Consider the following 24,575-nt stretch of genomic DNA (forward strand, 5'->3'; position numbering starts at 1 on the left):
TTGCCCTCTGGATATTTCTAAACTATGACTCCCATCAGTTCAAGCAGCCGTGAGGGACTTGGAAGTTTAGCAACCTCTGGAAGGCCAAAGTGTCCCCACCCCTGCTATGGATGGCAAATCCCACCCCTGGTTTCTGAAGTGAGCCATGGGCCTCCTTAAGGAGCCATGGGGGAAGTTCTGCCAGACTCCTCCAAGCTCATACTTTGCTTGTGAATTGATGGAGCCGAGGGGGGAGGACCGGTCTGCTGCTGGCCAATCAGACGCTAGTGTGGCCTTCGGTTCACGGGACTGACAGCTAGTGGAGCAAACCCCTGTTGTCGCTGTTTCGTTCTTCTTCCTTAGCATTCCTTTCTAAGGGACTTGGACATATAATGCAGTCCTTTCTCCCTGAAGCCCTGGGATGAGGGCAGGAAAAGCCCCGCAGCGAGGGAGCCACACCCCGAAACAAACCAGGAGCGCTCGGATTCCAGTGGGTGTCCGCAGAGTTTTATTAGACATGCCTGGCACAATCTCTGCGTTCAAAGTTCTTCTTTGGAGGAAAGGGCAAGCGAGCCGAGCCACTGCAAAGTCGTAAAAACTCTGCAACCTTTAATAGGCCTTCACATCAGTTGTGTGCGCAGCCTTGAGCTCTGGCAGTATAAATCTCAGATCCTTGGCTTCAGTTCCATGTTGGACAAGTTAACTTCCAGTTCTGGCTCACTTGGAAACTTGTAACATCGACTTCTTGGCGTTAACTTTCCCCGGGCTCAATCTTTGCCTACAGGTGGACATCAGAGCTGTGGCAGATTTTGCTAGAACCAGCCGATCGTCAAGGAACAGGGGACGGGGGAGAGTTTTGCCTCCTGGTATCTTTAATGCTTCTTGTTCGCTTTTCAGACATTGTCAACACAGCCCGGCCCGATGAGAAGGCCATTATGACCTATGTTTCCAGCTTCTACCATGCCTTCTCTGGCGCTCAGAAGGTACCAGACGTGGCTGAGTCTCTACTGTTAACAGCTCCTCTTCCTTCCAGCGCCTGTTGCTCTCCTGACTTCTCGTGCCGAGGGCAGCTACTTGCAGAACAGTGGGAACCCAAACCTCAGCTAGCTCAGGGTCTGACATCCAGGGTTCAACACGAGATCATAACGAGCCAGAAATCTCTTTGCTTTCAAATATTATTTGGGAGACTCCCAACGGATGGAGTTGAAGCCGCTTGGTCTGCCGGGTTTCAGGGAGGGCTGCCAAGCAATCAGCATTTTCATGGATTAATCATCCACCTTCTTACAAATTATATGTGCAAATTATATTCAAATATATTTGTTTTCCTGTACTTCTGGAATATATTTGCAAAGCCTCACTTCAGATGCCCTTTTGAGAGGCTGAAGGAAGTGCAAGAACTTGTGATTTAATCAAAAGAAGCTGCCTCCCTTTCGTTATTACAGTAACACGCCAGAACCAAAATAGCTTCTCAAAATAAGCAAGGGAACCCATGAACTCTAAGCTCAACCTGTTAAAATTGGGCAGCCCCACCGATGCATCAACCGAGGCTTTGGTGGATCGTAAATACACTCCCTATGGGACGCAGAGTGGCGCTGTGGGTTAAACCACAGAGCCTAGGACTTGCCGATCAGAAGGTCAGCGGTTTGAATCCCCGCGATGGGGTGAGCTCCCGTTGCTCGGTCCCTGCTCCTGCTAACCTAGCAGTTCAAAAGCACATCAAAGTGCAAGTAGATAAATAGGTACCGCTCCGGCGGGAAGGCAAACGGCGTTTCCGTGCGCTGCTCTGGTTCACCAGAAGCGGCTTAGTCATGCTGGCCACATGACCCGGAAGCTGTACGCCGGCTCCTTCGGCCAATAAAGCGAGATGAGCGCCGCAACCCCAGAGTCCCTTTACCTTTAAATATACTCCCTAGGGTGTAAGCCCCATCAAACACACCAGCGTTTCCTTTTGAATAAAGAGGCACAGAGTTGCGCAGTGAACCAGTTGTCTTGCGGTCCTAAGAGCTCTTAGGAGCAGAGCAGAGAATCCTTTGAAGTTATCTTGGAGAGTTTGCAGGGCTGGCCGTATCAAGGGCGACGTTTATTTCCGCAGAGCCCTGTCCCAGCTGAGGTTTGGGTCCCTGTCCGGAGCGAAGGCTTGCCCCACCCCTCCTCTGCTGCATGCCAGAGGGGGAGCCGGGACGATCTTGCATTGTGCCCTTGACTTTGCTTCCCTTTTTTTTCTCTTTCCTCCTGCGCAGATATTGTAGGCACGCTCAGGCCCGATGAGAAGGCCATCATGACCTACGTCTCCTGCTTCTATCACGCTTTCTCTGGGGCTCAGAAGGTGAGCTTTGCCTGGGCGGGGCTGTCTGCTGCTGCTGCTGCTCTTACCTGGCTAGTCTAAACCGCCCCTAGCATGTTCCTCGCCCACTTTCCGGAGCGCAGGGTTTACATTTGCATGAAAGGGCATGCCTGCGGAGGGTCAACTAAGCCGGGAGGCGGAGTGGCTTTGAATTTTTGTTTCGTTAAAAATCCAGGCGGTAAGCTAGGGATGCATCGAGCCCCCAGTGAGATTGAAAGGCTTGTGGCTCCCCGCAAAAATTCTCCAGCAGCTTCTAGATTTCCTTTAAACGTCACCTCTGTCAAAATACTGTGCAACTCTCTTTCTAGCTGTATGCAAGCAGTGGAGTTCCCAGGGCATGGCTTTCTGGAGACCTCCAGGGCCATAGCTAGCAAGTCTTCCTTGAAATAATCACCTTCCGGTTGAAAAAAGGCCATATAGGCTTGGCTGTTGGGTCTCCTCCCTGTCCAGGGCTTGTTCTACAGCTAGGAGCAAAACCTGGTGGATAGCCTCAGTCATCAGTACCCTTTGCCAACCTGCTGCCCTGTTGTACCACAACTCCCACCAGTGCCAGGCAGCAGTTTGGCAAAGGCTGCTCTGAAGTTTCTGGTTTAGCCACAGGTTCTCTTGCAATAATTCGCATATTCTGGGACTGAACTGGCAACGGCCTCTGAGCTGAGTTCTGAACCAGGTAGGTAGCTCTTCCGAATGTGTTGTGTGCCCCGCTGCAGTCTTTTCCCCAGCCTGATGCTTTCCTGCTGTTTTGGACTACAACTCCCATCTGCCCCAGCCGGCGGGGTCACGGATGATGGAAGTTGTAGTCAAAAACGTCCGACAGTCACTGTCTGTTCTACAGCAATGAACGGCGTTCCCCTGCAGTGATACTCAAGAGTTGTTCAGTGCGGTTCCTGATGTCTCCATCCTTATATGAAAGGGGAACTGAGTGCGAATTGTAACACCCCGAGAGCCTTAGCTCTTTTTTTAAAATCCTAACAGAAACAAGCTCCTAGTCCTTATTGTTTTGAAGGCTTGGCTCTGTTTGGGGAATCCCTGGCAAAAAAAAACTTGCCGTCCTCTGACTTCTGGGTGGATTTGCAAGTCCACATTGCCTACAGTCCCGTGCTTCTCCTGACCGACAGAAGCCGAGTAAATGGTGAGAAATATACCATATTTTTCCATCTATAACACACCCCTGTGTATAATACGACCCCTGTTTTGGGGGACTCCAAATACAGAAGTCCCCCATATAAACTATCCGTGCATAAGACGACCCCCAGTTTTAAACTTGAAAAAAATAGAGGGAAAATATAGTCTTATATACGGGAAAATGCGGTACTTAGGAATGTCAGCGTGCCTGCTTTGCATATTTTATGCAAGTTGCAGAAGTTCCGATTTCTGGGTGTAGAATTCTGATCTAGCTTTCCTCCTTTTTGTGCAGTGAGTGTGTACCCCTCTTCTGCATCCCAATCCCGTCTCTCCTCCCTCCCCTCTGCTCTGGATTATAAACAAGCCTGTTGCCACCTGTCAGGGAACTGACATCGGAGGGAGAGGCGAAGGGGAGGCTCCCAGATGATGCTGGCGAAGGACCCAGCAGCAGGGGGAGAAACAGCTCAGTAGAGGGGGAAGCCAATCAGCGCAACACCAGGGATAAAGGGGGGCAGACGGGGGAAGTGGAGAGAGGGCTCCAGGACTCTTCACTGGACATCAGTGAGGAGAGCCCAGGTCCCCCGCTACCCACGCCTTCCCTGCGCAGAAGACTCCCGCGCAGTGAGAGGAGGAGGAGACTGGGGGTCAAACAACTTTTATGTTGGAAGAGGTTCAAGAAACGCCCACTGACGGATTCTGCCAGTGACTGAGGCAGCCGCGATGAGAAGGGGCTGTGCAGTCAGAAAGGTTTAACAAGGCAAATTAACCGAGAAAGGCACCAGCTTAAGCAGGAGTAACTCATACCTATTACACCACCATTGCACAGAGCTGGGAAGGCGGCAGATCTGTCTTCCAAGCCAGTGTCTTCAGGGGTCTGCTTGCCTCTCAGGCTACGCAGAACGCCTCGCCTTAGGCACCGCCATTGACAGGTTCTCCCTGCCCTTCCCACCTACGCTTCTGGCTTTTAGCTTCCTTCATTCCTGCCCCCCTGGCCAGATTTCTGGGCTTCTCACTTGACATTTTACTTCGGGGGAAGAATAAGTGAAAACAATTCTTTAAAAAAGATAGTTTTAAAAAGACTCTTCTTGAAAACCTAAAAACTCCTTTAAAAGAATCAGGTCTTCAACAAAGTTAAAGAAAGTTAAAGAACAAAGTTAAAGAAAGTTAAAGAAAGTTAAATTCTTCCTTCCAGAAGAATTTAAAAATTATAATATAGCACCTTAGAGACCAGAAGAGTACCGTATTTTTTGCACCATAACACTCACTTTTTTCCTCCTAGAAAGTAAGGGGAAATGTCTGTGCATGTTATGGAGGGAATGCCTACGGGTGGCGGGGGATCTGCTGCAGTCATGAGCAGAGGATCCATTGTTCCCCTTCCTTCCCTCCTCCGTGGCTCGCTTTGAGACAGCAAAGCGGGAGAGGAGAGGAGCCTTCTCCTCTTGTACCCCTCTTCTGCATTATGAATAGCATCCTTCTCCACCCAACCCACGCGTGTTCCTTTTCCCTTGAGTGCTTTTCCTTCCCTCCCCACTTAAAACGCGGTTACAAAGCATGGATCCACGTGGATCCTCAGGATTTTTGCACTGGGCTACCCCTAACTCACCGTCAGATCACATGTCTGTGGCCACAGCATGAACCACAAAAATCATACACCCACTGTTTCGTTTAGAATATTTTTTTTCTTGTTTTCCTCCTCTAAAAACTATGTGCGTGTTATGGTCGGGTGCGTGTTATAGAGCGAAAAATACGGTAGTTTTATGGGAAGGTTAACCTTCGTCCTTCCGTATCAAATGCCTTCTTGCATTTCTGCAAGATGCATCTCCTTTGGCTCGTGTGTCAGGCTGCCAATGTTTAATTTCCTGAAAGCATTCCCGGTCTTTGGCGGTGGTTGCCTCCCTTTTTTTAAAAAAAAAAATCCTTTCTGCAGGCCAGGTTAAGAGGTGGCGGCTGCCAGTTATTTTCATAGCTTAGGCGTCTCTTTGCATTCAGCCAAGTTCAGCCGGCAGGCTCTGCTGCGAGGTAAAACAACCCTGTTAAGTAGTCCAGCAGATGAGGAAGAGGGGGAGATGGAGGGAAATGGTGTCTGTCTCAAGACCACATGGATTGCCTGTAGGTGGGGCCGAGGTGAGATTTGAACTGGAGGATTTATTGTGCTACAGCTGTCCTTGTGATAGGCTCCATGGGAGACTGGTGATATTCCTCTTCTCTCTCCCCCCCCCATCACATATATAATTTTTTATTAAATTTTTCTAATTTACATTTCATTCATTTAAACAACCTCAAATCAGTGACTTCTCTTTCTGTGGAACATACCCTGTATGGTATGTTCATTTTACATACCATAAGGTAAAGGGACCCCTGACCATTAGGTCCAGTCGCGGACGACTCTGGGGTTGTGGCGCTCACCTCGCTTTACTGGCCTAGGGAGCCGGTTTACAGCTTCCGGGTCATGTGGCCAACATGACTAAGCCGCTTCTGGCGAACCAGAGCAGCGCACGGAAACGCCATTTACCTTCCCACCGGAGTGGTACCTATTGATCTACTTGCACATTGATGTGCTTTTGAACTGCTAGGTTGGCAGGAGCAGGGACCGAGCAATGGGAGCTCACCCCGTCGCGGGGATTCAAACCACCGACCTTCTGATCGGCAAGTCCTAGGCTCTGCGCCACCCGTGTCCCCTTTCATAGCTTAGCAGGGACATAAACCTGGGTCTCCCTGGTCTAAGTCCAGTACTCTACCCCAGGCCTGGGGAATCTGTGTTGCTAGACTACAACTCCCATCACCCCCTAACCAAATGCTGAACTGTCTGGGGCTGATGGGAGTTGGAGTCCAACGACCCATGTCCCCCACCCCTTCTCTAGCCACTATATCTCTCTGCCCCTTGTTCTCTCTCTCTCTCTCTCTCTCTCTCTCTCTCTCTCTCTGCCATCGTTCTTGCTTTTCCTTCACTCTCCCCTCTAAAAGGTGTTCTCTACTCAGAGCTCTCATAAAAGCAAAATTCCCAAGGGGTTAAATATTCTGCTTCCGTCTTCTGAGTGTCACAATTGACCGCAGATCCAAACGGGCAAATAGCGTGTTGTGGCCTTCATCCGTGAAACTTCCTTTCAGTGCCTCGGTCAGGATCCTGCCCTCATAGTCCATAATAGTTCATCTGGAATAGCCTGGAGACACCCCCCCCCCCGCGGCCTTGTTCTCACAAACCACAGATGCTTTCTACTTTCTCCCCACATTCGTTGAAACAAATGGGGGGGGGAGGGAAGTTCAGACTTCAGCTGACTTGATTGCCTTTGAAGGCATTTAGGGTTAATTCTCCTGCCAACCTAGCAGTTCAAAAGCACGCCAGTGCAAGTAGATAAATAGGTAGTGCTCCAGTGGGAAGGTAAACGACGTTTCCGTGCGCTGCTCTGGTTTGCCAGAAGCAGCTTAGTCATGCTGGCCACATGACCTGGAATCTGTATGCCGGCTCCATCAGCCAATAAAGCGAGATGAGCGCCGCAACCCCAGAGTCAGCCATGACTGGACCTAATGGTCAGGGGTCCCTTTACCTTTACCTTAGGGTTAATTCACCCATAGTAAGTGAATTTCCCCATCAGTCTGTGTGGAATCGGCAAACTAACCCAATCCTGTAATTACCGTATTTTTCCGTGTGTAAGACGCCCCCATGTATAAGACCCCTATTTTTGGGGTCTCCAAATTAAGAAAACACCCCTCAGCACTACCCGTGTATAAGACGAGCCCCAATTTTAAACCTAACTTTTTGGTTAAAAACCCCCCACAAAAAACCTAGTTTTATATAGGGAAAAATACAGTAATCCATTTCCCCCAAATTAGTGACAGGCCAGCGAAGCCCTTAGTTTGTAAGGGTCGAAGCAAGGAAAGCACAAGCCTTCACCCAGAGGAGTCTGGCGGTCCATTTGTATTTTTTATTAATGCGGTTTGTAGGCTGCCCTATCGCTAATGTTCTCTGGGTATTTATTTATTTATTTTTAATCCTTTTTTAAAAAAAAAAAGATGCAACCAGTAACACAATATTAAAACAATATTAAAATCGCAAATCACTTCGAAACAGAGGAAAGGAAATATTGCTGCGGCAAATCTATTTAAAATAAAGGGCAGAGGAATAAAAACCCGCAGAGCCAGAACGCTAGAAGGCCGTGGATGTTGTCAGGTGGGCGTCTTTGGTGGGCGGGTGAAAACGGCTGGATCCTTCTGGATCCTTTGACCGCCCGGGCTTTTGCCGGCGGCTCTGGACACACTCTCAGGTTGCACGAGGGAGCTAGCTTGCAGGAAATGTCTCTAAGTTTAAAAAGAAAAGAAGTTTTCACTGTCTGCCTCTGGCCGCCAGCGAAACCTGGAAGCTTCGCTCAGCGTGGAAGGCAAAAGAGCCATGCCTAACGCGGGGAGAGAAATGACCTCACCCAAACACTCCGATGGATGCTTTTGAAAAGGCGTTCCTGTCTTATGTGTGGGTCTTTCTGTAGCTGGTCCCCCCCCCCTTAAGCATGTTAGATCTGCCACCGAACTTCAGCCAAGTGTTTTCCATTAAAGCTTGGCGTTAATTTATTGGCTCCGAACGTGTAAATCCTTTATAGGCAGGAAGCGGAGCCCCCTTTCTCTGGCCGAGAAAAGCATCCTGCATGTTCCAGCTGGAGACGAGGGTCAAACTCTTCCCTCCCCTATAAAAGCCTGAACTTGATTGCACCCGGGGTGCTGCTTTTGCAAGCGTGCCCTCCCCTTGGTGTGTGTGTGTTTGCTTGGGTGCAGAGAGTTGGACTGTGTGAATTTATAGCCTTGCCAATCTTTTTTTTTATGATTGTCCTTTGTGTCTGATCCCAGGCTTTGGAGCTCAGCTGGCATGTTCTCCCCATCAGCTGGGATTGATTATTCGCCTTGTAACTGCTTTCTCTCTGGCATGCCTGTGTGTGTGTGTGTGTGTGTGTGTGTGTGTGTTCACGGACTTCAAGTTGTTTGGGAAGCCTGTCTGGGAGAATGCGGAATTAGTGGACCGAGGATCCCAGGACCAGCCGCTGCACCCCTTAGTTTTTGGAAACTAACCAACAAAAAACCTCCTGTGCGTTTCTAAATCAGACTGTGGGGTCAGGTCAACCCTGCTGTAGAAGCCACCTCAAATCACTCTACAGTGGCACCTCGGGTTAAGTACCGTGTTTTTCGCTCCATAAGGCGCACCGGACCATAAGGCGCACCTAGTTTTTAGAGGGGGAAACCAAGAAAAAAATATCATCCCCCCCCCAAAGCCCCAAAGAGAGGCCAGGAGAGGCTGCGCGCGGCTATGGCAATTCCGCCACCTCCTGCAAAAGCCCACAGGAGCCGCGCACCCTTTAAGGAGCGCACGACTCCTGTGGGCTTTTCTACGAGGAGGGAGAAGGGACTGACTGGCCGCGTCAGTCCCTTCTACCTCCAGGGGAAGAGCCCGCAACAGCCACACGGAGCTTGTGTGCGGCTCTTGGGGGCTTTTCCTGCCTGCCTCCCCCCTGCATTTGCTCCATAAGACGCACACACATTTCCCCTTACTTTTTAGGAGGGCAAAAGTGTGTCTTATGAAGCGAAAAATACGGTACTTAATTCGTTCCGGAGGTCCGTTTTTAACCTGAAGCACTCCCCGTCACCTGCGATCATTTGTCATGCAGGTTGAGGCTGATGACGGCGAGGTGGTCCAAAACAGCTGGAGCTGGACAAGGCTTCTGTACAATATTATGGACCCTGGATGCCTTAAATTTACAGGGAACCAGAGTAAAGTTACAGGGAACCAGGCAGAGGGCCTTCTCAGCAGTGGCGCCCTCCCTGTGGAACGTCCTCCCACCCGATGCCAGGGAGATAAAGAATTACACAATTTTTAGGAGGCAGCCCTGTTCAGGGAAGTATTTAATGTCTGACATTTTTTATATTTTCCTGGAAGCTGCCCAGAGTGGCTGGGAAAACCCAGCCTGAACAATAAAATTATTATTATTATTATTACTACTCGTGCTGTTCCCCCCCCCCACTGCATCTCAAAGCCCTCCTAGATTTGTGACTTTACGACAGCACCAGTGGGAAGCACCACTTCTTAACTGTGGTGTCGTTAAATAAGAGAATGCTCCCCTATACAGAGTGTTTCACCTTCCGCCACTTCCTCTGACGGACCTATTGCCATTTTGGTTCAAACTTCCATTTAAAAATAGAATACATTGCAGCGGCATTGTAGTTAAGCAATAGACCGGAGGGCCAAAGGTTCCCCACAATTTCAATCGAATGTGCGGCTTATCCTCATTCTCTCTCTCCCTCTCCTAGTAGAGCAAAAAAAAATATTTTTATTTTCCTCTGAATATCCTATTCTGTTGGCAACTCATTTCTTCCATGGCTCTCTCCCTCTGCCCGTCCTTCTGTAGACCCTCTCCACCCTTTCTCTTGAAGTCTGGCTTCCATCTCCTCCCCTTGGACTCTCTCTGCTCCTTGCAAGGTACTCGATCTCTTGACTTCCCCCCATCCCATGGCTTCTGTGTTACCCCTTTCCCCCCCTCCTGCTTTCTAATAAGATAGGGCCACCCCTGCTTGTTCCAGAGGCTGTGTGTGTGTGTGTAACTGATTTTCTAAAAATATTTTACCACTGCTATTACGCTTTCTTTTTCCTTTAAAGAAAAATATTTCTGCAACTGTCACTTCTCTCTGTTTGTTTTTTTAAACCTGGTTTTGTTTTTTGGGAGTTGATGTAAGCTGGTCTGAGCGCTTTCTTTTATCAGAAAGGCAGGATAGAAAACATTCAATAGTACTGGTAAGGATAGACTGGGTTGTGCTGTTTAGGAAAGCCTATTCTCGATTGAAACGAAACGTTGAGGATGTTCGGGGAGATAAGAGCTCCCCCAAACCAAGCCGCTGAAAATCTGTGGAGCACATCGCAAGGAAATGAAAGACAGGAAAACCAGGACTAGAAACAATAGACATAACTTTACCGAAACCTAAACTGTAGTAAAGACAAGCGGTAGATCTGAACCTCTTCCGTAGATGCCAAATCCTAGATAAGAACGTGACGATCTGGTTCAGACGTACCTCTCTTGGCTTATTAAGCTGAAGTACGTGTGTCCCTTGCACCCATGTGCTCTGTCATTTCTCCCCTCCTTCCCTCCCTCCTTCCACTGCAATTTGCTGCTTCCCGGTTTAATTTAACCATGGTTTCCCCATTCATCCTGAACCAGGAAACCATGGTTACCCGGATTGGAACCAAGTTCAAACCATCCCCTCTGTATTCCAATCATTATTTTTTATATATTTTTTCCGCTCAGACTTAATGGGAGACCGTAGCTAATTAGCTCAGGATGCGCTGTCGTTGCTACGCACAGGGAACGGAGAAGGGAAGGACATAGTCTTGGCTTGGCTTGGCACGCTGAGATGCATACATCCAAACCGGGCGACCGTCGTATGCAGAGTACGGAATGCAATGGAAAAGCCCACTTGCGCTTAGCTCCAAGGGAGGTTGGCTAGGTCACCCCTTTCTGTAGGAGCTTCAACCGTACTCAAAAGCACAGACGTCTGATGGGTCTGCAAATCTCAGGCCTAACTCGTAACTTGCACCAGTAGCTGCAGGGCTAGAGTGTTAGCTGCCTTGTCCATAAATACCGTATTTTTCGCTCTATAGGACACACCCGACCATAGGACGCACCTTGTTTTAGAGGGGGAGAACAAGCAAAAAAATAATCTCCCCCTCTCTGCTCCGCGCCCCTTCAGCGAAGCGGCAGGAGAAACGGAGTCCCTTCCATTTCTCCTCCCGCTTGGCCGAAGGGGCGCTGCGCAGCTCTCCCTCTCTGCTGAAGCCAGGAGAGTCTTGCTCTCCCGGCTTCAGCAAAAGGAACCCAAAGCCTGCGGAGTGCAGCTGGAACTCACACTGCGCTCTGAAGGCTTCAGGCAGCTATCCCTGAAGCCTGGAGAGCAAGAGGGGTCGGTGTGCACCGACCCCTCTCGCTCCCCAGGCTTCAGCGAAAGCAACGCAAAGCCTCCGGAGTGCGGAGGGAGCGCCCCTTCTGCGCTTCGGAGGCTTCGCATTGCTATCGCTGAAGCCAAGGAGCCTGCATTCGCTCCATAGGACGCACACACATTTCCGCTTAATTTTTGGAGGGGAAAAAGTGCGTCCTATAGAGCGAAAAATACGGTAAGTTGTTATCCTGGGGGTTACGGAAGGGTGGGTTACGAATGGGGACGAGACCTGTGCAGGCTCCGGGCGATGCTTGGGTACGCCACGAGAGTCTCTCGACCCGCCTTGGCTTTTCTTCGAAACCATGCTCTGTCTGCCTGCGGCTGCACCCGGTGGGCTCTGCAGGGCTGTTCTGTCTCGCTACCTCCTTTCCACGCTGTGCCCCGGCTCCAGGCCGTTCCGTCGCCGCTGTCGTTTTCCTGTGTTTGATTTGCCAGCTTGTTTCTCGTACCACCATTTCCTCCATGTTGCTTTTCCCTCCTCTCCCCCCAAAACCCCCCGCAGGCTGAGACGGCTGCAAACCGGATTTGCAAAGTGTTGGCCGTGAACCAGGAGAATGAGCACCTGATGGAAGACTACGAGAAGCTGGCTTCTGACGTGAGTGTGGGCAGGACCCCTTCCCCTTGCGAGTCCCATGGGGCGAGCGCCGAGGCTGCCAGACCTCCCTAAAGATTATGGCATCCAGATGGGGGTGGATAAGGCTGCCAACGGCTGCCAGCCGTGAGGGCTGTGCTGTGCCTCCAGGGTCAAAGGCTCCAGCCATGCTGCAAACCACCGGCTGGAGAGACCGGTCACACTCTGGCCCTGCTTCAGAGTTTCCTGCAGGGTTTCCCACGTACCTACGGGACCGCCTCTCCTGGTATGCCCCGCGGAGGACCTTAAGGACCACAAATGACAACAACGTGGAGGTCCCAGGTCGCAAGGTGGTTAGATTGGTCTCAACTAGGGCCAGGGCCTTTTCAGTACTGGCCCCGACTTGGTGGAACGCTCTGTCTCTTGAGACCAGGGCCCTGCGGGACTTGACATCTTTCCACAGGGCCCGCAAGACAGAGCTGTTCCGCCTGGCCTTTGGTTTGACCCTTACGTTTCCCTCCCCTTATGGTTTTGATTTATGGGCTACTTTTAAAATGAGGCTGCTTTTTAAATTGCATTTTAACCTGTATTTTAAATTGGGTTCCCCCCTCCCTATTATGTTTCCATTGTAAGTTTACTGGTGTTAGCTGCCCTAAGCCTGGCTTGGGCCGGGGAGGGCGGGGTATAAATAAAATTTACTATTATTATTATTATTATTATTATTATTATTATTATTATGATGTGGCTGGTCACTGTGAAAACAGAGTGCTGGCCTGCGATTTGCCACTCAGCTGTCCTTAATGTTCTTCTGTGAGAGCTGTTTCGTGGAGCAGTCTTGTCCCACTCTGGCCACCGTAGGTAGAATTCTGGTTGCCGTAACTAGCTGAGCAGAGTGCAGGAACTGGGCTTGTCGCAGGTGGTCCCTGGGCTTTGCGTAGGGCAGTGGGGAGGAGCCACTATATCCCTGGGGCTGTTGCCCTCGCTGTCGTTGACCCCGCCTCTCTCCTCCACCCCGCCAATCCCATCCTCAGCTGCTGGAGTGGATTCAGCGCACCATCCCCTGGCTGGAGAACCGCGTCCCGCAAAAGACCATCCAGGAGATGCAGCAGAAGCTGGAGGATTTCCGCGACTACCGGCGGGTTCACAAGCCCCCCAAGGTGCAGGAGAAGTGCCAGCTGGAGATCAACTTCAACACCTTGCAGACCAAGCTGCGGCTAAGCAACCGGCCGGCCTTCATGCCCTCCGAGGGGAAGATGGTCTCGGTGAGTGCGCCCGCTTAAAAAAGCAGAAGGGGGCCGATAGGGTGGCAGAGTGGAGCTCCAGGTGGTCTTGGGTGGGTGCCCTGGGCCTCCAGAGTCAGAATTGGTTCATCTTTGCGCCAACAGAGCAATTAAAGGTAAAGGGACCCCTGACCATTAGGTCCAGTCGTGGCCGACTCTGGGGTTGCGGCGCTCATCTCGCTTTATTGGCCGAGGGAGCCGGTGTACAGCTTCCGGGTCATGGCTAAGCCGCTTCTGGCGAACCAGAGCAGCGCACGGAAATGCCATTTACCTTCCCACCAGAGCGGTACCTATTTATCTACTTGCACTTTGACGTGCTTTCGAACTGCTAGGTTGGCAGGAGCAGGGACCGAGCAACGGGAGCTCACCCCATCGCGGGGATTCGAACTGCCGACCTTTGATTGGCAAGTCCTAGGCTCTGTGGTTTAACCCACAGCGCCACCCACGTCCCAACAGAGCAACTGGGTTGGAGTTAATGTCAAATCTCAGTTTGGCTGCAGATGCACCATAGAGCCAGAATCACTGGGTGTTTCCTCCATCCTTGCTTCCCTTTAATCTGTAATATGCGGACGCTGGCCTATCTTCCAAGTCGTTAAGGTTGCTGTGACAATGTATTACTGAATCAACAAGAACTCAATGGCATTTACAGTCAGGTTCCTCTTCCAGTGTCTCTAAACGGCAGAGCAGCCTTTTCCCTAACCTGCTGCCCTCCAGCTCTTCCAGGCTCCATCGGGCCCAGCCGGCTTGGAGTCCAAAACAGCTGGAAGGCACCAGCTTGTCGGGAGCAGGGGGTGGTCATCCAGTAGCTACGTACAGCCCCTTTCTCTATGTTTACGAGCAGGGGTGGCCAACTCCCAAGAGACTGCGATCTACTCACAGAGTTAAAGACTGGCAGTGATCAACCCCCTTTTTCAGGGTTTAAGTCAATGTTGTTGAGCTCTTTTTAGAGAGCATGAAAGCCCCGTTTTGGGGGGTGCAGGGCAAAGAAGGGGAACCAAACTTGTTGAGCTTCTTTGGGGGGAGACAGTGATCTACCACAGATGTCCAGTGTTCTACCAGTAGATTACGATCTACCTGTTGGACGTACCTGGTCTACAGCATGGGTAGGCAAACTAAGGCCCGTGGGCTGGATCAGGCCCAATTGCCTTCTGGGTCCTGCCTGCGGACGGTCCGGGAATCGCCGCGTAGATCTCCAGTGCGCGCATTCTTTCCCTCTCCCTCACACGGCGGCGGCACCTCCTCCCTCCCTCCTCCTGGCTTCTCCCTGCCCTGCCTAGAGGAGGAAGGGGGCTGGGCTTTGTTGGTGCCAGCAGCCCCTCTCTGGAGCCCTTTTGCACACCGCTCATCGTCCCGCCACCGCCGCTGCCACCAGCCCCTGCCACTCGCAAGACACTGGTAAGCAGCCACCGGGGCTCATGCATCATTCCCCCCCCCAAAATATATATATATATAGTCTGCCCCCCCCCACCAGGTCTGAGGGACAGTGGACTGCCCCCCTGCTGAAAAAGTTTGCTGACTACAGCCACCTGGGGAGAAGGGTTAGCCTGAGTTGAGAATTGGGATGCAAGTGCAGCCGTGTTACGATGCTGAATGTTTCCCTCTCCCCCCAAAAACCTCCCCAGGACATCAATAACGGCTGGCAGCACTTGGAGCAGGCCGAGAAAGGCTATGAAGAGTGGCTGCTGAATGAGATCCGAAGGATGGAGAGGCTGGACCACTTGGCCGAGAAGTTCAGGCAGAAGGCGTCGATCCACGAAAGCTGGACCGAAGGTAAGCTTAAGGATGCAGGATGCTGCCTCGTGCCAAGCGAGGCAGCTGGCTCGCCTGTCGTCTGCGATGACTGGCAGGGTCAGGAACCTGAACCTGGGGCCTTCTCTGGATGCAAAACACAGCTTTTTCCCGTGCACGTAGGACACACAAATAACACACCCAACATCTGCGACTAGCAACAGCCAGCCTTTCCCGCTACTGCTGTCCAGGTACAGCAATGGAGCCCACCTAATGTCAATAGGCGGGAAGTTCCAAAGCACAAAGGGAATAACTCTTTAAAAAAAACACGCAGGACAGATATAATAATAATAATAATAATAATAATAATAATAATAATTTATACCCCGCCCATCTGGCTGGGCTTCCCCAGCCACTCTGGGTGGCTTCCCAAAAAATATTAAAGTACTGTAATACGTCAAACTTTAAAAGCTTCCCTAAATGGGGCTGCCTTCAGATGTCTTCTAAAAGTCTGGTAGTTCTAGTTCTCTTTGACATCTGGTGGGAGGGCGTTCCACAGGGAGGGCGCCACTACCGAGAAGGCCCTCTGCCTGGTTCCCTGTAAGTTGGCTTCTCGCAGTGAGGGAACCGCCAGAAGGCCCTCTGTGCTGGACCTCAGTGTCCAGGCTGAACAATGGGGGTGGAGATGCTCCTTCAGGTATACTGGGCTGAGGCTGATTAGGGCTTTAAAGGTCAGCGGCAACACTTTGAATTGTGCTCGGAAACGTACTGGGAGCCAATGTAGGTCTTTCAAGGCCGGTGTTATGTGGTCTCGGCGGCCGCTCCCAGTCACCAGTCTAGCTGCCGCATTCTGGATTAGTTGTAGTTTCCGGGTCACCTTCAAAGGTAGCCCCACGTAGAGCGCATTGCAGTAGTCCAAGCGGGAGATAACCAGAGCTTGCACCTCTCTGACGAGACAGTCTGCAGGCAGATAGGGTCTCAGCTTGCGTACCAGATGGAGCTGGTAGACAGCTGCCCTGGACACAGAATTGACCTGCGCCTCCATGGACAGCTGTGAGTCCAAAATGACTCCCAGGCTGCTCACCTGGTCCTTCAGGGGCACAGTTACCCCATTCAGGACCAGGGAATCCTCCACACCTGCCCGCCTCCTGTCCCCCCAAAACAGTAATTCTGTCTTGTCAGGATTCAATCTCAATCTGTTAGCCGCCATCCATCCTCCAACCGCCTCCAAACACTCACACAGATACTGCATGGAGTTCGAATCCTGATGGTCAAAGGCATGGAGTGAACTAGTGGAGTCCCGCCATGCCCCCTTCCGCTACGTTCTACCCAAGTGCCCCCCGGGACGGTGCTGGTGGCCGTGTGTTTTTGGAGGTAGCCCAGAGACGCCTCCCCTCTTCCAGGAGAGAGGTCGGCTTCCCGGGGGGGGGGGGGATGTACCGCTGCCTTTTTATTAAACGCCTAGCCTCCGGCCTCTTCCAGTCTGGCCAGATGTCAAGGCGCGAGGGCCGAACCTTCCAACATGGCAGCTGCGGGTCTCGCCCCGTAGAGAAATGCCATAATCCCCCCTTCTGGAAGGAATGTGCCGGGTGGAATGTTGTTCTCATAGGGTTGGGGGAAAGAACATTGCCGTGTTTTGGGGGTGTGTGGAAACATAGTTTAGCTTGCGCAAGTGTGTGGAGGGGGGCAGGGGGCGCTTACAGCTGCGCAGAAGCGATCTGTTTCTGCTTTTCCGTGGGTTTTGGGAGCGACGGAAATAATTGAAAGAAGAAAAGGGAGCTGAGTGTCCGTCTGGTTTTTCTTTGGTGGGGGGGGGGGGCGGGGAGTCAATGAACCAATGAAACTTGCCTTACCCAGAGCCAGACATTTAGTCCCCTAGCCTGAGTGCCAGCCACTCGGCAACACAGCTTGGGTTTTCTGAGCTCTCCCACTGCATACGTGCCCCCCTTAACCCAGGCTGCCGAATGGGATCACATTCGCACCCGGCTCTCCCCTCAAGGCGGCTAGCAAAATAGCTCGAGGGGCTTCCTGCGAGCCACTGCGCCCTTCTCCACGCATGACCTTGTCACATAGACTGAATGCGAAATGCGCTAGCCGCTCGGACACCGGGCAGAGAGCGTCTTCTTCTAAGCAGGTGCCTGCGAAGCCTAAAGAACTCATTGCCACAGGGGTGGCGGCCGCTTGCAAGGACAGCTTTTATTAGAAAGAAAGGGGAACAAGAGGAGGGAGATGGAGACTCTTCCTCCGCCTCCTCATGAGATTCCCCAGGGAACGCTTGGCTAACTGCTGCCGGAGACAGAGCGCTGGGTTAGGCCAGTGTTGATTCAGATCCAACATGACATGCCCTATTTTATTTTTCATGCCTGGGGGGAATTCAGGGGGAGTAGCTGCTGTTAAATAGCTGCTCTTAGAGCATTGGGGTATGCATATGCTGATATATATACCGTATTTTTTGCACCATAACACTCACTTTTTTCCTCCTAAAAAGTAAGAGGAAATGTCTGTGCGTGTTATGGAGGGAATGCCTATGGGTGGCATGCCTACGGATTTTCCTCCTCTAAAAACTACATGCGTGTTATGGTCGGGTGCGTGTTATAGAGCGAAAAATACGGTAGAGAGAGAGAGAGAGCTCACCGATGCAAGACGGTCTGAGCACATGATACCATTCCTGGCCTGACTTCAAAGGCTACCAGTTAGTTTCCAGGCTCAGTTCAAAATGCAGGTTTTGGAACTTTAAAGCCTTAAACTGTTCAGGACCCGTACGAACCAACCCAGATCCTGCCATCATCATCTGAGGCCCTGCTTCATGTGTGTCCTCCACAAGAAGTCTGGAGGGCAGCAAGACGAGATTGGGCCTTCTCAGTGGTGGCTCCCTGTTTGCTCTACCTAGGGAAGCTCTTCTGACACCTTCATTGCATATCTGTAGGCACCAGGCAAGGCAAAAACATTACTTTTCAACCAGGCCTTCTGCTTTCAACTTATCTATGGCCCCTTTTTTTTTTGCAATGAGATGGTTTAATGCAACAGGGTGTTTATGCTGGTTTTAATGTACGTATATGTTTGTTTGCTTTGCTTAAAATATTATAAGTCTCTCTGAGTTGCCATGGAAAAAGAGCAACCAATAAAATTAATTAATTAAAGGTACTAAAATAGTCCCATTTGACTTTGCCCACCTTGAGCACCAGAGACCCTACCCTCCATCCTGCCATCACACGAATCAAGGTAGCTGCATAAGGAGCTTACAGATGAGCTGAGATTTAAGAAGGGCACATTTAAGAAACAGAAGAAAAGTAAGGGGAAATGTGTGTGTGTCTTATGGAGCGAATGCAGGCTGTGCAGCTATCCCAGAAGCCAGAACGGCAAGAGGGATTGCTGCTTTCATTGCGTAGCGATCCCTCTTGCTGTTCTGGCTTCTGAGATTCAGAATATTTTTTCCCTTCTTTTCCTCCTCCAAAAACTAGGTGCGTCTTGGGGTCTGGTGCGTCTTATAGAGCGAAAAATATGGTATATTTCTTGATGGTCTGCCTTTGTGCTTTCAATATTTTGCTTTTAAGAATCATCCATCTTGGACTCCTCTCGGAGTATTTCTGACCTTGGGACTTTCACCCAGTAGTTCCTCTGGGCTTTTTGAAACCGGCCTCCTTAAAGTCCAGAGTGTGTTTTCCGACTACACTCTGCTTTCCCTTCTTGCCTGCGTATGATGAAACCTAAGAGGACTTGGTAGTTTCCTTCCAAGGTTTCCTGTACTTCCAGCTCTGCAGTTCTGGGATTCTGTGAAATAATGGCAGGCAGGGAAGAACAATGACTGACCTACGCAGTGCTTGGGCTACCTGAGAATCTTACAGTGGTGCCCCGCAAGATGAATGCCTCGCAAGACGGAAAACTTGCTAGACGAAAGAGTTTTCCGTTTTGGAGGTGCTTCACAAAACGAATTTCATATAGGCATGCTTCGCAAGACGACAATGTCTTGCGAGTTCCTGCTGGTTTTTCCCCCCTTTCCCCCCTTTTTCTAAGCCGCTTATCAGCTGATCCGATCAGCAGATAAGCCGCTAAAAGCCGCTAATAGCGCTAATCCGTCAATGGGCTTGCTTCGCAAGACGAAGAGAATCACAGAATGGATTCTTTTCGTCTTGCGAGGCACCACTGTAGTTTTTGTTTGGGTAGTTGGCCCAGTATCTACTCCTTGCCCCTCTTTCTGCCTCTGTGCCTGGTAACCTGGAAAGGCATTGCTGGCCATATCAAACCTGTACCCTCCAACATTTCTCGTTGAGAAGAGGGACTTCCTAAGGAAAAGCGGGACATTCTGGAATCAAATCAGAAACTGGGGCGCCTTCTGTAAACCCGGGACTGTCCCTCTGTTGTAAACAAAATTTGCCCTTTTCCCCTTATGGGGTATCCAAGAGCCCATATAGAGTCCTTACATAGGTTCCCTATTGGTAGGAGAAGATAACAGAGGCGAACCAGAGAATATTGAGAAGCAAAGCAGCTAGTAAGCTTGATCTTTATTGATCTGTTGCAACAGGGTGCTCCCCTCACACGCAGGAGAGAGGAGGAACCCAGAACAATGGTGCGCAAGGCCTTATATAGACATTTTAAATTTCCTGCCCTGGAGCTCAAGACCACCCCTCCGTACATCATACATACATCACAGAAGGGGTGTAACCTAAGACTACCCCCCCCAGATACATCATACAGTGGTGCCCCGCAAGACGAATGCCTCGCAAAACGAAAAACTCGCTAGACGAAAGGGTTTTTCGGTTTTGCGTTGCTTCGCTAGACAAATTTCCCTATGGGCTTGCTTCGCAAGACGAAAACGTCCTGCGCTTTTTTTAAAAACCCGCTTGAAGAGGCGCAGTTGCGACGGACCGTGCTTCGCAAGACGAAAAACATCGCAAGACGAAAAGACTCGCGGAACGAATTATTTTCGTCTTGCGAGGCACCACTGTACCTACATCACAGAAAAGGCGGTCTACAGCAGAAATCTGAGTGACTTGTTTACCTCCTGTCTGCCAGGTTACCTGTTTAATGGTCACTTGATTGGATTGCCTGGGGAGCCTGGCCAGTCTTTTGTAATGATAAATACTTAGTTCCTGAGCCAGGTCAAATGTGCCCTTAAGACAGGATTTGTGAAGGAAAAGACAATGGGGAGGCTTTTCCATTTTCCTTTGACCTGACAGAGAAAACATTTCAGTTTGGGAATCAAAAATGGTTTCGGGTCGGTCTTCCTGTGCTGAACTATGTACGTGCTTGGTTGGGACACTTATGAACATTTAACATATATCTAAGACCTCAAAATTCCTATCACACCGGCAAACCATACCAGACTGGACTTAGCATCATACCTAACACTTTGCAGTGCCAGCTTGACTCCAGTAGGAGTTGCCCAGCCTTTTGTGTGTGTGTTTTGTTTAAGAAGCTACTACACCCTTCCAACGAGGAGGAGCCTGCAGGCCCAGAGAGATCTGCTACGTCTCCTGAAAGCCCAAGATCAGTTGTTTATCTCCTTGGGTTCTGGCTGCAGTCCTTTTGTTTCCCGCCCTATTCTTAGCCGAGCCTGGGAAGGGTGGGAGTGTTATCAGCCTCCCTGCAGCTTCCTGTTGGGCTTGGTCAGGCACATGGCAAATTCCTTTCTCCTTGCAGCAAAGGGGAGGAGCCCCCCTGACCCCCCCTCCAACCTCTTCCTCCCTCCCCCCACCCCACAACTTGGCTTCATCCATCAAAGTGGGCAGTCGGTTGCTATAGGAGGCCCAGTGTGGCCCCAGACTGCTCCTTGGGGGTGATGTGGAGAGGGGAGAAACTGGAAGAAGGAACCCATTTGGTGCTAAGAAACGCCAAAGAGTCCCACCTAGGCAGCAGCAGGAATCATAGAATCATAGAATCATAGAATCATAGAGTTGGAAGAGACCACAAGGGCCATCGAGTCCAACCCCCTGCCAAGCAGGAAACACCATCAGAGCACTCCTGACATATGGTTGTCAAGCCTCTGCTTAAAGACCTCCAAAGTAGGAGACTCCACCACACTCCTTGGCAGCAAATTCCACTGTCGAACAGCTCTTACTGTCAGGAAGTTCTTCCTAATGTTTAGGTGGAGTTTTGGTTAGGAAGGTAACCAAAACTCTGTTTTTCAGCCAGTTGATGTCTGATCCCCTGAGGCAGTTCTAGATCTGCTTGGTTCTCTTTTGCACTTATTAAAGGTAAAGGGACCCCTGACCATTAGGTACAGTCGTGGCCGATTCTGGGGTTGCGGCGCTCATCTCGCTTTATTGGCCGAGGGAGCCGGCGTACAGCTTCCGGGTCATGTGGCCAGCATGACTAAGCCGCTTCTGGCGAACCAGAGCAGCGCACGGAAACGCCATTTACCTTCCCGCCAGAGTGGTACCTATTTATCTACTTGCACTTTTTGGGGTGCTTTCGAACTGCTAGGTTGGCAGGAGCAGGGACCGAGCAACGGGAGCTCACCCCGTCGCGGGGATCCAAACCGCCGACCTTCTGATCGGCAAGTCCTAGCTCAGTGGTTTAACACACAGCGCCACCCGTGTCTCTTTGCACTTATTATGAATTATCTGTTTTATTACGTTTCCATCCCGCCGTTTCTCCCAAGGAGGTCAAGGTGACGTGTGTGGTTCTCCTTGCTCCCCACCCTTTTCATCTGCAAAACAACCCTGCAAGGCAGGGCCCAGGAGTCTCGTGCTCCTCCTACTAAGCTGTCCCAAGAGACGAGAGTTCGAATCTCCACTCGGCTGCACAACTCACTGTGGGCAACCTCAGGCCAGTCACAGCCTCTCAGCCTAGCTTACCCTCCAGGGTTCTTTTGAGGATGAAATGGAGAAGGCTAGGAGAACCACCACGTACGCCACCTGGAGCTCCTTGGAGGAAAAGGGATGTAAATCTTTGTTTTATTTTTAAATGCTTTATTGGTTTTAAAACGGAGTAACATAAATAATCAATAGAAATCAAAAATCAAAAATGAAATAAGCAAACATTCGTTCCATAGCTGGTGCACATTGTAAGAAACGATTTGCAGTTAAGTTCAGCATCGCCTCCAATATAAATTGATTAAGAGAGAAAGAACAGGAGGGCAGACATTTCTAAATAAACTGCTCAGCTGCACTCGCAAAATGCAGCCCCCAGGCCTCGGGGTGTGGGTGGCTGTGGGTATGCCTCTACCTTCTTAGCTCAAACCCCTGGTGGGGGCTGAAATAAAAAAAAATAAGGTCTTATATATATAATAAATGTACCAAGCAAACACGTACATAAATATATAAACCACATGTCTAAAGCAGCACAGGAAAACAACCATGAAACCATTTTGGCTCCCAAACTGACCAAATGTTTTCTCTGCAAAGGAAAACGGAAAAGCCTCCCCATTGTCTTTTCCTTCACAAATCCTTTCTTAAGGGTATGTCTGTGTATGAACAGGGTGAGCCTGTGGCCTGGCTCAGGAACTAAGTATTTATCATTACAAAAGACTGGCCAGGCTCCCCAGGGTATCCAATCAAGTAACCATTAACAGGTAACCTGCCAGACAGGAGGTAAACAATGCACTCTGATTTCTGTTGTTGACCACCCTTTCTGTGATGTAGGTGTGATGTGTCTGGGGGTGGTCTTGGACTCCAGGGCGGGCAATTTAAATGTCTATATAAGGGCGGGCACACCTTGGTTCTGGGTCCTCCTCCTTTCCTGCGTGTGAGGGGAGCACCCTGTTGCAACAGTTTCAATAAAGATCAGGCTTACCAGCTGCTTTGCTTCTCAATATTCTCTGGTTGGCCTCTGTTATTTTCTCAGACCGATGGAGAACCTACAGAGGACTCTATGAGGGCTCTTGTGTCCCCCCATAAGGGAATAAGGGCAGATTTTTGTTTATTACAGGGCCTTGCTTTCAACTCAAAAGTTTTTAAAGGCACCAGGACCACCAGCCCACGTTGCCCAAGGCGGAATCTGGGGCTCCCTTGCCCACAGCCCCCTGAAACTCCCGCCTGCTCCTCCCACCCTCTCAAAGAGGGTCCCAGACACAGGAAGCCGGCTCTGGGCTTCCTCCGGCTGCGCAGGAAACGAGAAAACTGCGTGCCGCTGACATTCCTGAGCTTCGGAGCCTTTTCCCCGGGCTCCTGCTTCCTCTCAGCTCATCCCTCTGGTTTGGGCTTCCTTTTCCCAGCCCCGGCCTGGGGGCCAAGGCAAAAGCTGCCTCTGCTCTCAACCTGGCAACGTTCGCCGGAGCCCTCTGCGCTAATTCGAAAGCTATTTGAGTCGGGAGCGGAAAAGCGGCTTGAGTTTTTTTGAAAAGCGCTCTTCTGTTCTAGTCAGCTGTTCCCCGGGACATGCTTAGCTTTGAAAATTCTCCCTTGGCTGCCGGCCAGACAGAAATCCAGACAAACTGGGAGTTGTGGTGGAGAGATGATGGGGCGGCGGCGGTGGGGGAACGGGACAGTTTCTGAGCTGGCTGAGTGCAAGCAGCCGAGGCAGAGAGATCTTTGCTTTTAGAAAGGAGATCTCCCCCTCTGTACCTCACCCCAACTTTCCCCCCTAAACCTGTGAGCCACAAGGGCTTCAGAAACCACCTGTGTCCTCCTCCAGGTGCGGAGACCCTGGGCAAGCCCTGAATTCCCTTCGGCCAATGAGGGATCGGTGATGTCATGCCAAGGAGAGGATACCTTGGGGATTCCCTGAGCTGGCCTGTGCTGCTGACAGGGCTGGGGGAATCCTTGAAACACCAGCCCACCCCTCCAGGCACCCCACCCCCCGCCCTGACCAGTGAGACAAACAGGACATCAGGGGGCGCTATTAATCTTGAGTGATACTCTGACCATAGTTGTCAACTGTCCCTTATTTGGCGTGAAAGTCCCTTATCCCAGCGCTGTGTCCGGCTGCTGTCCCTTATTGATGATGTCCCTTAAATTTCCTGGGTTTCAAAGGAAGCATCTCCTCTTCCTCCCTCCCTGCCGGCCAGGGAGGAGGGAGGCTCCAACTGTGTTGCTTGGCTGCGTTGCTCACCCAATAAGGAGTCTAAGAACAACTGGGGGGTGGAGCTTGCATGCCTTGTGCCGATCAAATCGGCCGCGTTGCTTGGGGACTCACTTTTGCTCAGCACTTCCCAGCGGAGAGGTGACTGTGGTTTTCCTTGCTGCATCCCCTTTGCCGGGTTGCTGCGCTGTGGGAAGCTTAAGGCTTCGTTTGGCTGCTGGCTGGGCTTTCTGCCTTTGGCTCAGAGGGGCTCAGAAGTTGAACATACCTGTGTTCGGAAAATCCCTTATTTTGGCTGCTGATCCCTTATTTCTGAGGCTGCTGGTCCCTTATTTTCAAATCTGTAAGTTGACAGCTATGACTGACCCATTAACCTCCGCTGCCATGCGTAATACCTTTGGGAGAGGAAAAGGAGTAAACTACACAAATCCAGAGCGGAGTCCCTAAGGCAGTTGGATGGTGCCTTGTATGCCACCTTCCAGCAGCTCCTGCAGCCAAGCTGGAGCCAAACGTCCTGCTCTGCCTTCCTTGGGACCACATCAGTGGGGCCGAGAGAGGGGTCTGGTCTCTGGTCTGAGCTCACTTGGATAACTGCTAATGCAGTGATTTGACTTCACCCCCG

General features: G+C 50.9%; 1 protein-coding gene across 4 annotated transcripts in view; it reads left to right on the forward strand.

The window, feature by feature from the left end:
* The window catches only part of ACTN4 (actinin alpha 4), a 133,631-nt gene that overhangs the window by 91,651 nt on the left and 17,405 nt on the right, over window positions 1-24,575 (forward strand). For 2 of the 4 annotated variants that reach the window (XM_082230993.1, XM_082230991.1), the window contains exons 8-11: window positions 2,220-2,305; window positions 11,916-12,008; window positions 13,016-13,246; window positions 14,887-15,034. In XM_082230993.1, coding sequence (XP_082087119.1) covers window positions 2,220-2,305; window positions 11,916-12,008; window positions 13,016-13,246; window positions 14,887-15,034 — 558 coding nt within the window. Of the gene's footprint in view, window positions 1-876; window positions 963-2,219; window positions 2,306-11,915; window positions 12,009-13,015; window positions 13,247-14,886; window positions 15,035-24,575 lie in introns of all 4 variants that reach the window. The other 2 variants (XM_082230992.1, XM_082230990.1) reach the window with 1 other exon arrangement.

The sequence above is a fragment of the Podarcis vaucheri genome, assembly GCF_965113315.1.
Source record: "Podarcis vaucheri genome assembly, chromosome: 7".
NCBI classification, from domain to species: domain Eukaryota; kingdom Metazoa; phylum Chordata; class Lepidosauria; order Squamata; family Lacertidae; genus Podarcis; species Podarcis vaucheri.